Here is a 13636-nt window from a genome sequence, read left to right on the forward strand (position 1 = left end):
CGTTTTACCCCCTTATTCCTGGTGCCGGTGGAGTTCTTGAAGAGAACGGATTTCATTGCACAGTCGGCAATCACTCTTGCGATGTAGCCGTTGCCAGACGTACGATGGAAATCTCTCCAAGTATTGTCTACAACTCGTGGTTCATACGCCAACGGCACTCTCCACTATCCGTTTGCATTCCACCAAAAATAGTCCGCACCACCTTTTGTTCAAATATGCCAAATGCATGTATGTCGTTTGTAAGCAGAGCTACTGTCTCGAGTTCATAGAGAACTACCGGTCTGATTAGCATTTTGTACATCGTCAGTTTTGTGTGGCGGCGTACGCTCCTTGATCGAAGCATTTTGCGGAAGGAAAATTAGGCTCGACTTGAATGCGTCGTTGAGTTATTGTCGGCGGTGACCAGAGATCCCAGCTTTCAGATTATCGCCATTAATAGTTACCGTCCAAGGGAGGCCTCCGTTTTTAGTCTGGCGTAGATTTCCTCCGTCGTCCCAAGGTTTCTATTAATCAGGCCTGTCCTGCACTCAGTGTACCTATTTTGCTTTTTTAGCTGTAGCACCTCAGCCAAACAAAATTCGAAAATGTTATGTATGGGCATTTATAGAGACATCTAAAAAAGCACTGGGTGCAGGATAGGCCCCTGAAACTCGCACGTAGCACATCACTCACTCCAAAGTAGTTTTGATCAATCTCCTCAGTTTGTCCGGAAAACCGTTCTCGTGCATTAGCTGCCATAGCTGTGCTTGCTTGATAGAGTCAGTAGGATCGTTACACTGGCCCCGTAATTTTCCTGTACTCTAAACAACCGGTTGCGAAGTCTGTCGATAAAGAAGGGTAATGTCTAATGTCGCACTCGACTGTATCGTATGCTGCCCTGAAACTCATGAAAATATGATGCGTGGGCACGTTGTACCACCGATATTTCTGAAGGATTTGTCAGCAAATAGAATTTGATTCGTAGTGGCCCGGGCTCCCATAAACCCCCCCTGATACTGTCCTACGAATTCACTAGCTATTGGGGATAGACGACGTAACAAAATCTGTAGGCGGCGTTGACCAGCGTAATGCCACGGTAATTACAGCAATCTAGCCGGCTGCCCTTATTGTAGATGATAAAAATTACACCTTCATCCAAACATCCAGTCCATCGGTAGTTTCTCCTCCTCCCAAATTCTTGAAATTATCCAGTAAAGGGCCATTGCTAGTGGCCCTTGCCCATTTTTGTGTAGTTCTGCCGCGAGTCAGTTCTTTCCGATGGCTCTATTATTCTTCAGCTTTCCGATTCTAGCCGGATATCAGCCGGATTGGAAGCTGGCACGCTGTTTTCCTTTGAAGGCATTCCTAGGCTAACGTTCGTCTCCGTCTGTTATATCGCCGTTGAGATGCTCATCGAAGAACTGCTTCCACCTGTCGACAACCTCATAGTTGGTTTTGACTAGGACTCGCTCATCGTTATCCCTGCACATATCAGGCTGCGATGTGTATCCTTTACATGATTGGTTCACCTTCTCATAGCCCGCAATGGTTCTAGCTTTTCACGATCTCTGACTTCCTTCTGGCGTTTTTTCTTCCGCAGAATCGTGGTCAACTTATTCCACGCTCGTCGATACTTGGCCAAATTCTCTCTCGTGCTAAAATAGTTTTTCAAACACTTTTTTCCTCTCCATTGCTTGTCCATTAGCGGTCGCCAGTTTTGCTCTGTGTTATGTGTTTACGGTTTTTGAACTATTTATTATTGTTTGAACTATTAGTTTTTTACTATTTTTGGGGTTATTTTGAAATAATGGACATCTTTATGGCGCCGATTTTAGAATGGAAAATTAGCTCTGGTATCGTTACCAGCTATGTCAAAGGGATTTGTTTCGATATAAGATAATAAAATTGTCTTATATCGAATTGTCTTATATCGAGGTTGTTTTATAACGAGGCTGTCTTATATCGAGGTATCCCTGTATAGGATTAATTGTGACATTTGAAAAGGCATTAAGTTGCAGAATAAATAAGATCCGTCGTCTTAGATACACATTAGAACTAAAGAATTGAAACAGTACCTTGTACAACGGAGATTTATCATGCATGCATTAAGATTTCTGCCTTAGTCCGATCCTTCAAATCTTTCACTATAGGAAGACAGGTGTGGACTATTAAATATCGACATTGATTAAAAGACATTGTCAATGGGAAAAAGATTTCAGTCGCAATAAGTGGGGCTTATTCATGAGCATGAAATCAAACTTTATCATATTTCTCTATTCAACCAAACACAACCAGTGCAGTAAGGCCAAGCAACAAACAAGAACTCAGATTTTTCATAAATAATCAGTTTTATAGCAGGTTTTATTTAGCCGGAAGCAAGTGAACGAGCAAAAAGTAATTGCAAACTAATAAATCACAATTATTTGATAATACGGACCATGCAATGAATACAAATTAATTAAAATTTCGTATCATAAAAGCCAATACGAACCACCCAGAACCGATGGTACACATGGAGTAGCAGTGAAAGATATAGACTGAGAGCACAAAGCGACAGAACCAACATAAAACTATAAATCATTGCCTACATCCTACTACTTACAATCGTAATAAATTAGCAGCGCTCGATAAAAAATTATCTGGTATTGATTTTAAGCGATTGCTATTAAGTCGTCTGAAAATAAAAAAGAGAGCGTGAGGCGAGAAAAAAAGGAAGAGAGAAATTATGAAAAATACACGCACACCGAAATTAAATTGAACGATTCGTTAAATGCGAACCGAAGCAGAGAGTGCCGAATGACACAAAACGCAATAATACGAAAAGTACACAATGAGGACTATAAATCTGATAAAAAACAATTGGTAAGCAAGTTGCATCCGTAAGTAATCGGCAAGTCAGAAAAAAAGCGGGAACGATTATTGAAATATGATTAAGTTGAAAAGACAAAAAAAATCATTAAGCATATCGGATATCCGGCGGCAAAAAAAAGTTCTGGTACCGAAAAAGTGAATTGTGTGCTTTTCGTGTGAGATGAAAAGAGACGCAGGTAGTGCACCTCTTTTGGAGTGCGATAAGTATGGAGTATAAAAGATCTTCTGGAGTATAAAAAATTACGATTTATGGAAATTACACACATTTCAGCGTTAAAAGACACGATAAGCAAACATTTTTACTATGAGACTGTTTATTACACCATTTTTTGGAAGGTGCAGTGGAATCCGGGAAAAGTTAATCGAAATGGGATCAGGTTGATTAACTTTTTCGAAATATTATTTTTTCGCAGAAGTCCCAAAAGTTATTAAAAACGATAAATGCAAAAGCGATAAACAGAGCTTTGAGGATATCAGATACACTTTTCAATGCTAGTGGAAGTTTCCTAAAGGCTCTATCTGCTCACAAAAAACGGTAGTTGCCACTGACGGGTATAAAGGTTTAATTTCCCGAGCAGGCGCGAAAGGCAAAATAATATAAAACTGTGTTATGGAAATCGAATAATTCATAGCAAAACATAGTAGGTAAAATAACAAAAAATAATATCAAAATTTTATTCCTTTAAGGCCAAAAGAATAACTAGTTGTGTTATTTGAATAACAAAGAAATAACATGACTGTGTTCAGAGTTTGGAATAACATATTTTAGTATTAAGGTATTGAATGACAAATTTAAAAATCATTTTATAAAATATTTATAGTTTAAAATCTCTTTAATCAGTAAAATTTTTTTTATGAAATATATCGAATGCCATTTTAATGTCATAATAAGATATGATAACAAAATTAGTTGTCAAACTCGTCTTACAACCAATGTTCTCAATATCTGCTCAATAACAAAATGTGGTATCATTGTATCTCCATATCTATTCAATAACAAAATATAGCGTTATACATCAGTTTGAAATTGTTTTTATATTATTTTGTTCTTCGCTCCTGCTCGGGTTATTCCCTGCTATGATGCGACTCCTTATAAAACTGTGCAAAAGCGATAAAAAAACCGAAACAATGAAAAATAAACAAAGAAGTAAAACGCATATATGTAAACGAACACGTGGACAATCAATGAATTCAAAATTTCAGAAAAATTAAGGAAAAAACTAATCTGCAATAGCGTTGAATGAGAGCTGATAGTCCCTTAACTGTTCTGGACAACTAACTTTTCCTTGTAACTCACAGTCACTTACAGGTCAGTTATATAATAAAAAACATTTTGAAATAGAAGCTAGTTTGCATAGTAAAATTGTTGCGCACTGTGTATAGAAGCGCTGGAATAGGTCGTAGTTGTTATACAAATTTGGAAGGAAAATTAAGAAATACTTACAATCGTTCCAGGGAAAGCAGATCCATTAAGGCATCCTTCTCTATCGTGTAGATTTGGTTATCCGTCAGTTGCCTGAAATATTTAATGTATATTCTTTAGTGCGAACACGTTGATATGGTTATATTGTAAACATTTAAACAAATATCATTTGTTTCTCTTAGTTATCTAGCTAACAGTGTCTATTCACTTGTTTGCGTGTGCTTCTGAACTTAAAGGGCGAACATAATATTATTGCAACACTTACAACTGGCCATAACTATTTTTCCTACTGGGTAGAAACTAACCGAATTTAGTACTGTGTCTCTTCAAAGCGTATGCTATTCGTAGTTGTGTATCTTGTTTAAGCCAAGATAAGTCAAGTGGACACGAGTGAAAAAAATTTATGCGCTCATATGGAAAATCCAGAGCACGTGTTTTGGGGAACAGATCGATAATTCAACCATGTCAATTGTGTTGAAAATGTTCAAAGATCGATTGACAGTAGATCAAAAGAACCAAGAACTTGAAGTAACCCAGGAGCAGCTTGTAATAACACGGGGAGAAAGCTCAAGGTTAATTTCACCCGAAATCCCTATATTTCAACGCGTGATGTTGCCAAGGTCGGCTTGATTACATACAGGTATATAAAGTTCATAACTTCCCAAAATCCTCGCTCAAAAGCTCTTCACGGCTATTATTATTGTTTATTAATTCTCAGGTTCTATTTAGTTCCAATGATTATCAGGTTAACATTTAAATAGTCAAGTAATTAAAATACTACAAATGCATATAAACAGATCTTAAAATAAATGTATATCCTTCGAGGTTTTCCTCTCCCGTATAGTATCCGTCTTGACAGATGGGAGTCGAATTACGACGACACTTGAGTAAAGGCCTGCAGCAGACCGCCGATAGTGTCATTTATTCTGTAATTAGTTCAACGAGGTGGCAATCTCAACATTGCACAGTGCGTTGAACGTATGGGACTGTGGGACAAAAATCAAAACTGGTAGTTTTAGACATTTTATCAAGCTAGTGTAATGAAAAAAAGTTGTTTGTGATAATCGAAGCTAGTATTTGCTTAAATGTCTCAAAATATTTATATAATGGCAAAAATGTCCCAAACGCCAAATTTTTACGCAAGCATTGCAAAAGTTTTTCATCATTATATGGGTTGCCCTCAGCTATATAAATACCAAAGTTGTTTGTGAAAGCGGCATTTGTACTAGAAATACTTTGGTGGATTCAGCAATGCCATCTAGTGTTAGATTAGCAGCACTTGAAGATCAACTTTGGCTGCAATTTCGGTAATCGAAAAGTTTTTCTTCAGTGCATGAAAGTTTGGAAAGCTATATTTATGGAAGACGTTCAAGCATTTCTAAGCAAAATATACTATCGTACTAACAAATCTATATATGTGAACAGAGCTAGTGTTTAAGTAATACTTAAGCCTTTTTTACCATTCTCAGCCGTAACGGAAAATAATAATAATAATAATTTTCCGTTGCATAATTTGAGACAAATTCTGCAGCTCGACGTTTTGTTTTTGTTAGGTAATTTTTGAAAACCTTTTAATTAGATCCACGAAACGAATTTCCAGCAGGAAACCCGTTATCATTGATTATTCGTCATTATTATCAACCCGAGAAAAGGGAAAAAACGGCAGCCGGTATTAAGTTTATTATGTTTTTTAACCAAGAAGAAAGAAATAAAGAAATATTTACTCGCTATATGAAATAAAATTGCTCTGAGTTTAATTTTGAACAGTAATATCACAAAGCTTCATAAACAGTGCTTTCTTTTAACAGGGATAACATAATATAGTAGAATCAACGGAAATCTGACGGTTTATCAGTGCTAAACGTTGATCTACAAATATTGAAATATCTTGCAGAGTTGCAGGTAGTTGCAGCTAAAACCTGTTCGATCTTATAGAGGACACTTTGAACAATTATTCTGTGCATATTTTAGCTTGGAAGTCGGTGGAACATTTTTTAAATCAGTAATCAAAGTTGGAGTTCTGTTTTTTTGAAGGATAATATCTATGTCGTTTCTATGGGGCGATTTCTTAGGAGTGAGGTCAAAATGAATTCCTTCTATAACCAAAATTTATTCTACTAACCTTGATTGTTATTCTCCATTTTAAAGATTTTGATTACACAAACTATGAAACTTTTACAAGCGTGAAGAATGACCCTCAAAAATGAAAGCAAAATTTGTAAGTAAAATCCACTCTGCAACTTGACAGTTTGAACGCTTGTAATAGTAGTTGTGACGATTTCCCAAGCAAACTAATACTTGTTTATATAGCAGAAGGCATCTATAAACAATTTTAAATACTTAGTATACCCGATTTAAAAAAAGTGAAAAATGATTTTTGTCTATGGCTCAACGCACTGTGCATTGCATTGATCCGCAGCTCTTGTGGTTGAACCTTTTTGTTAAACTGTCCAAAGAGCACGAGACAGTCAATTCTACCATGTAGGCTTTCTGCAATCAACAGTACAGTAACAGAACAGTATAGCGATTTGAGGCAGTATATATCAGAGAAATTTTTCGAGATCCTAAAGATAAAGCCCTGACGACCCTGAGGCTTTGAACGTATGTTGTTGCCAAGCCACAGATATGATGTTTGTACGTTAACTACGAGTCTAAGATAACTTCCTTTGATAGGCGTAACACGTTCAATTACTTTGCCTTCGAGCTCATGACAAAACAGGATCGGATCTTTCTTTCGGGAAAATCAGATCGGAATCGGATCTTTCTTTCAGGTTCACGTCGCTCCAAGTGGCAAAGGTATCGAGTTGATTTTGGAGATAGTGATAGTCGTCAGTCGAGCGGATCTGGAAGTACATATTAAGATCATCTGCATGTGAAATCCCAGTTAGATCCGGGGTACGATGCTGGTCTAACAAACCAGTCTTCGTATGTTCGAATCTCGACTGGGAGGTGCCGGTATAGAGTTAATAGTAATTTTCCTGTACTCTAATAACCGGCTGCGAAGTCTATCGATAAAGAAGGGTCAAGTTCTGAAGGACGTTTCTACCCATGGCTTTGCTTTGCTTTGCATATGAGAGTCATAGGCCGCTGATGGCCAAATTAACGTCGTTGAAATAAAGTAGAAAAATCAGAGGGCCTAAGTGTCTTCCTTGAAGTACTAGACGAAGCTGGATGGCTATCGGATCGATAATCTCCAACGGCAACCATCAACTATCGATCTGTGAGGTATGAGCGAAAGTATCGTCTTGATACTGCGTACCATAATAAACTAGAGGTAACACCGCCATACAGTGACGTAGCCAGGATTTTCGTTTGGGGGGGGGGGGGGGGCCAAGTCATTTTTTTATTAGAGAAGTTTTAAACTTAAGAGGTACACTCGCCTCTGGAGGTAGGTCAAGTTAGTATGCAGAAAACCTTTAGTTTAAGAAATATATTTAATGCTTATGTTACAGAATGTTCTTTCGAATTAATTAATTAATTTGTTTAACTAAGTATTCATGTAACACAAGTAACTTTCTAATGGTTTTCATAAGTTTGCGTACAATATGATTTCTGCTAATTAGTTTGCTGGTGAGAAGAATGTTTTACAATATTTTTAAAAACTGCTTAGCTTCTGGCACTCTCGCATCGAGCCTACTTTTCCCTCCGCAAGACGCTTCGATCAAGGATATGCCGCACAAAGCTGACGATGTACAAAGCGCTAATCAGACCGATAATCCTATTCTTCAGCTGACGAATTTCTCGCCGGATCTCTTCGAGATCGGGAGCCGGCACGCTGTTGTCGTTTGTGGGCACTCCGTGGTTAACTTCCGTTGCGTCTCCTATTGCTATATCGCCGTTGATGTGCTCATCGAAATACTGCTTCCATCTGTCGACCACCTCGTGCTCATTTGTGCTCATCATTAGATCCCCTCATCCTCATCCCTACATATGTCAGGTTTAGCCCTCACAAGTTTGGTTCATCTCTTCGTGAAACGTGCGCGCGTCATTAGCCCAGAATAGTTGTTCCAGCTCCTCACGATCTCTGTCCTCCTTCTGACGCTTTTACCTCCTCAGGATCATGGTCAACTCATTCCGCGCCGATTCTTGGCCAAATTCTCTCTCGTGGATATGATTAGATAGTTTTCCCAAGCTCTTTTTTTCCTACAATTCTATCGCTTGTCGGCATTTTCCGTCAAACCAATCATTTCATGCACTCGCACCATGGTTGCCTCGTTGACCGGCCTAGTTGACGGCCGAGCATATCATACTCCATCCGTTTTCGAGGGTCGAAGCATCTAGCTCCACAGAAGTAGGCAGATCTTCATCCAGTACGCGCGCGTGGTTTTCGGCAACTGGCGGGTTGTCTAACTGCCGAATGTTTAACTGAGACGAGCGGCTTTGTCGCGAGATATATACCGTCGATAGTTTTAAGCGCACATGTACTGCTACTAGGTAATGGTCCGAGTCGATAGGGAGCATACGTTGGTGATGTTCGAGAAAAACCGGTCCTCGATGTGAATATGGTCCGAAGTTCGTTGGTCAGGTGATCTTCAGGTGGCTTTGTGGATATCTTTGTGAGAAAAGAAAGTGCTCAGGAACTGCAAAGTTGATGCATTGCTGGCTGTTGTCGTTTGTGTCAGTGTGCAGGCTATGGGGCCCAATCACAGGTCTATACATTGCTTCCCTGCCGACCGGGGCGTTCATAGCCCCGATGACGGTCTTGATGTCCTATCATGAGCAGCTATCGTACGTTGCCTTCAGTTGCGCATAGAACGCTTCCTTCTCGTCGTCGGGTATACCTTCGTGTACGTCAATGATAGTGTAATTGAAGAAACGGCCTTTTATCCTCAACACGCACATCCTCTCGTTGATCGTTTTCCAGTCCATTATGCGATTCTGCATTTTGTCCAACATTAGGAAGCTCGTTCCCAGCTCGTTGGTCGCTCCACTGCTCTGAAAAAATTGGGCTTTACTGCCACGGATCCTCCACACCTTCTCGCCTTTGCGACATATCTCCGCTGCAGTGCCAGATGCCAAACTTTCGCGGTTCTAACTAATCGAGCAGCACTCTATCGCCACCAACAAAATTTAACGATCTGCCGTTCTAGGTACCAAGTCTCCATTCCATGTCCTTATTTTGTCGCCTTTGTTCATGCCGAATGCTCCAAGTAACGGAGAGCTACATAGTTGAGAATTTTCACAGACTAAGAGAGATACAAAACGATGTCGGTTATATTGTTATTCAAAGGCGCACTCTTCAAAAATATACTTGTGCTACAGATTTAGCTTGTGTATTGTTATTCTGCGTTGAATTTTTTTTTAAATGTAAGCCAAAATATTTCGGGGGGGGGGGGGGGGGCAAGGCCCCCAGGGCACCCCCCCTGGCTACGTGACTGCCGCCATAAAACCTTTACAAAATTGTAATAAAACCAAGCGGATTAAGAATTGTTTCTTGGGATTGTGTTCTTAACCACCAAAGAACTTAACCAAATATTGGAGCTGTGGTTTTTGACCCTGAACTCAATAAAGCTATACCAACGGAACACAGTCCAGTTTCATGCACAAACTTACGACATTATTGAATGTGCGAAAATCTGTGAATAAAGCAGATGTGTAGATTTGCAAAGATCTGCATATTTTTTTATTTTGTTTAAGAGCCAAGCTGCTCTCAATGGGCTCAAAAAGCTTTTCATGTAAATCGAAGCAAGCCTGGGAATGGATTAATTCTGTCAAACAATTGGCCTGTAGGAACGACATAACTCTAAACCGGCGGCTATTGTGCTATTGAACGAAATAAAAAAAGCCGACAGCCTAGCAAGCCTAGGTTCTGTATCAAACTTTATAGGTCCGGAACCATGTTGTGAAGTCCCAGAGTGTGCTCTGAGGACCAAAATAAGCACATAGGAATTCATGGCAGAATCAAATTGGAACGCCACGGATATATTAAGACACGCAAAAAGATTCATAAGACCGAATGTCGCAAAAGCCCGGATCTTATGAAATCTTAGTAAAAAAGATCTTCGGGTAATCACTGGTATGTTGAATGGTCACTGCTCGAAATCAAATCTGGATCATACAAAAATATTCTTTAGTAATAGACACAGTTGTGATGTAGCTCTATCAGGAAAAGAAAAACAAAATACCATAAATTGATCATCGCATTGTTCGAACTTCCATTTCTGTCGTATATATAGTATACACAATGATTGGTTTGATGCGGAATGCCAACAAGAGGTGGAGAAAAAAAACTTGCTTCAAAAAATTATTGGAGTATTACCACTAGGGAGAACTTGGCCTAACACCGGCGGCTTCTGAGCAGTAAGAAGCGCCAAAAGGAGGACAGAGATCGTGAAGAAAAAAGCAACGCGTTGGATATAAACGTCTTTAAGACTTGACCCTTCTTTATCGACAGACTTCGCAGCCGGTTATTAGAGTACATGACTATCCAACTGACTCTAGCAGCTACGCCCAGTGGGCATTCGAACATATGGCAACTGGCTTGTTAGACCAGCATCGTACCTCGAAGCGAACTGGGCGGTGCACATATCGTGAACAACTAGAACAATTATTCCGAGCTACTCATGCAAATTTACGAGAAGGTGAACCACACTCTTAAGGGTTACACAGAAATCTGACCCGTGTAGGGACGAGAGGGAGTATCTAATCACACACGAGCACGAGGTGGTCGAAAAGTGGAAGCACTCCGATGAACACCTCAATGGCGAATATGTAGAAGGAGGCGGAATTGAAGTTAACCTAGGAGTGTCCATAGAAGATAGTAATGCCCCAGCGCCTGACCTCCAAAAAGTCAAACCGGAAATCGGGTTGCTGAAGATCAACAAAGCCGCTGGTAAGGACCGCCTACCAGCAGTGCTTCATGAACATGGCCGAGAAACGCTGGTAAAGGCTCTACTCTCGGTTATTTCCATGTTTTGAGAGGGGGAGAAGCTACCGGAGGAATGGATGGAGTGATAGGTTCCATCTACAACAATAACGGTGATCGGCTCGACTGCTGCAACTATAGCGGCATAAGGCTGATACACGCCGCCTACAAGGTTCTTTCGGATCCTGTTGCGGCGGCTGGTTTCGTAGGGAATTACCAGAGCTTCGGGAGTCAACGTGCCCACGCATCATAACTTTATTTATTTCAAAGCAGCATATGATATAGCCGATCGAGACGAGCAATGGCAGATAATGTACGAACTCAATGCGACTGACTAGAGCTAGACTGGATCGAGTGATGAGTTTCGCGCGCATTTCGGAGACACTCTTGAGTCCCTTCGAGACGCGGTTAAGGTTGACAAAAGGTGATGGCTTATCCTGCAAATGCATGAAAGGAAGAGGTTCAAACGAAATAAACGCGTGCCTCTACGGACGGTAACCGTTGACGATAACAAAGTGGTAGATAAGTTCGTGTATTTGAGATCACTGCTGATCGCGGACAATGACACTAGCAAGGAGATCCAGCAACGCCTTTCAACGGGAAACACTTATTAGAATGGTATTTTTTATGGATTTGGAGCCGTGATACTGCTCACGGAGGACGGAAAGCGAAGAATGGTGAAGGTGTATGAATCACAAGCTATAGGCACTGCTTGGAGAGATACCCAGCGTACAACTGACGAAAGTTGGTAGGCTACGGTAGGCCGAACACGTCGTAAGGTATTGAATGGGGATGTGTACACGATCCACCCCGGTTCTATGCTGCTGACAACGACGACGACTTCTGTTCTGTTATCTAGGCTTTGGATAAGATACGAATAATTGTACGTCATTTCCTGCATCGTAACAAAAAATTTGCACCAGATCTGCCAAGCGACAATATAGTTATTTCATAGGGGGAACTATGGTTTCACAATTACTTAACAATTAGTCTCTTTTTCACTCACTGCTTGTTTAGGCTCCGATGATAAGATCTGCATTAGCGTTTTTGTTAATAGTTGTATTTTATTTGAGGCGAAAATCAATGAAATTTTTTATTAAATATAATTAAACATAACCGGTTTGGTTACTAACGGCTGGTTTCAAATATCCTTTGAATGCTACAAATTCTTCGAAATATGATCGATATGAAAAAAAACATAAATATTTACAGCAAAAAAGATCAAACAAAAAAAAAACACATAACAAATTTCACTTTTAATTTTAATTTTCTTCAGTCTTAAACTGCATTACGTTATCTTTATATTCAATTTATAGTTCAACTATTACAGAAACGTGAATGGATGCTTGCTCGTTAGTACGTATACGATCATGGGAACCAGTTTTTGTACCAATGAACGTCCAGTTGCTTGCACGGGTATCGATTAGTTAGAAAAAGTTTATTGGCAAAGTGCGTAACCTAAACCGAGCGATGATGATAGGAAACTAAAGAAATCAAATTACACATGTTATTTGAATAATGAGCTCGTTAGGCGAAGCTACCTGCGCTAAATCAAGTCCTCTCGTGGGGTGATGAAGTGATCGCTTCGGGTGATAATAAACTGAGTATCAATAGGTCCGATTGTTAATGGATGCGCTCGATCCAAACAGGGTCTTGCGATCAAATTTCTTGTTGGGGTTTTAAAAAACCGTATGACGCCACTATATGGCTAGCTAATCTATGTTGCTCTTTGCGGGGTGCCGCCCGTTGATTTCGTAAACTTTCTCGAGGAAAGGTCGTTCATGGGACCAGTAATTAATTATACACACGAATTTTTGACACAAAGCAATGTTGTCCAATTAATATATTCGCTGTGAAATGACGATATTTTTCCTAATCTAATGATTGTTACGTTCACAGGAATGCGCGATTGCATCACACAAAGAATAAAAACAAAACAAAAATTAAATAATAAAAATTTTTAAAGAATCGAAACAACAGCAAATTTTTTGAGCAAATGACAAAAATTTAATTTGAAATTTTTTTAACAAAATAATCAACGGTGGTGGAATACTTTAAAGAAAAGTTTAAAACTCTGTGTTACCTCATAGAAATTTTTTAAAGAACTTTTTACTTTTAATCTTTGAGCTGGGAAAATTCTACGATAGCATTATGATGGATTCCTGAGTTCTGGCCGAACAAGCAATGATCGGTCATCGACCATCGACTGTACCTTTTTTTAAACGTTGCAAAATTGCAAAATATTTTTTCGAAGGTCGGTGTTCTGTGACTGAAATTGAATTCGCCAACTACCCATATTTCTCATCGCAGCATATGGAACTCATCGATCAGTAATGTTATTAGAAAAGCAAAACCATAATTCCGTCAGCATGTTCCATTAGCAGCAACCGACTCATTATGGAAACTAACCTCCCAAGTTAAATGTGAATTTTCATCAGAGAGATCCTTCTCTCGTGTGGCACTTAGCTGCTATGCAGTACCTAATGAATCGGAAATTA

The 13636-nt window shown here is 39.5% G+C and overlaps 1 protein-coding gene across 6 annotated transcripts in view; it reads right to left on the reverse strand.

Annotated features, from left to right (window-relative positions):
- The window catches only part of LOC128744297 (protein slit), a 378694-nt gene that overhangs the window by 23288 nt on the left and 341770 nt on the right, over positions 1-13636 (reverse strand). For 3 of the 6 annotated variants that reach the window (XM_053841165.1, XM_053841163.1, XM_053841164.1), the window contains exons 4-5: positions 4295-4366; positions 2582-2653 (exon numbers count right to left, since the gene is read on the reverse strand). In XM_053841165.1, coding sequence (XP_053697140.1) covers positions 2582-2653; positions 4295-4366 — 144 coding nt within the window. The remainder of the gene's footprint in view (positions 1-2581; positions 2654-4294; positions 4367-13636) is intronic. The other 3 variants (XM_053841169.1, XM_053841168.1, XM_053841167.1) reach the window with 1 other exon arrangement.

The sequence above is a fragment of the Sabethes cyaneus genome, chromosome 3 (assembly GCF_943734655.1).
Source record: "Sabethes cyaneus chromosome 3, idSabCyanKW18_F2, whole genome shotgun sequence".
Taxonomy (NCBI): Eukaryota; Metazoa; Arthropoda; class Insecta; order Diptera; family Culicidae; genus Sabethes; species Sabethes cyaneus.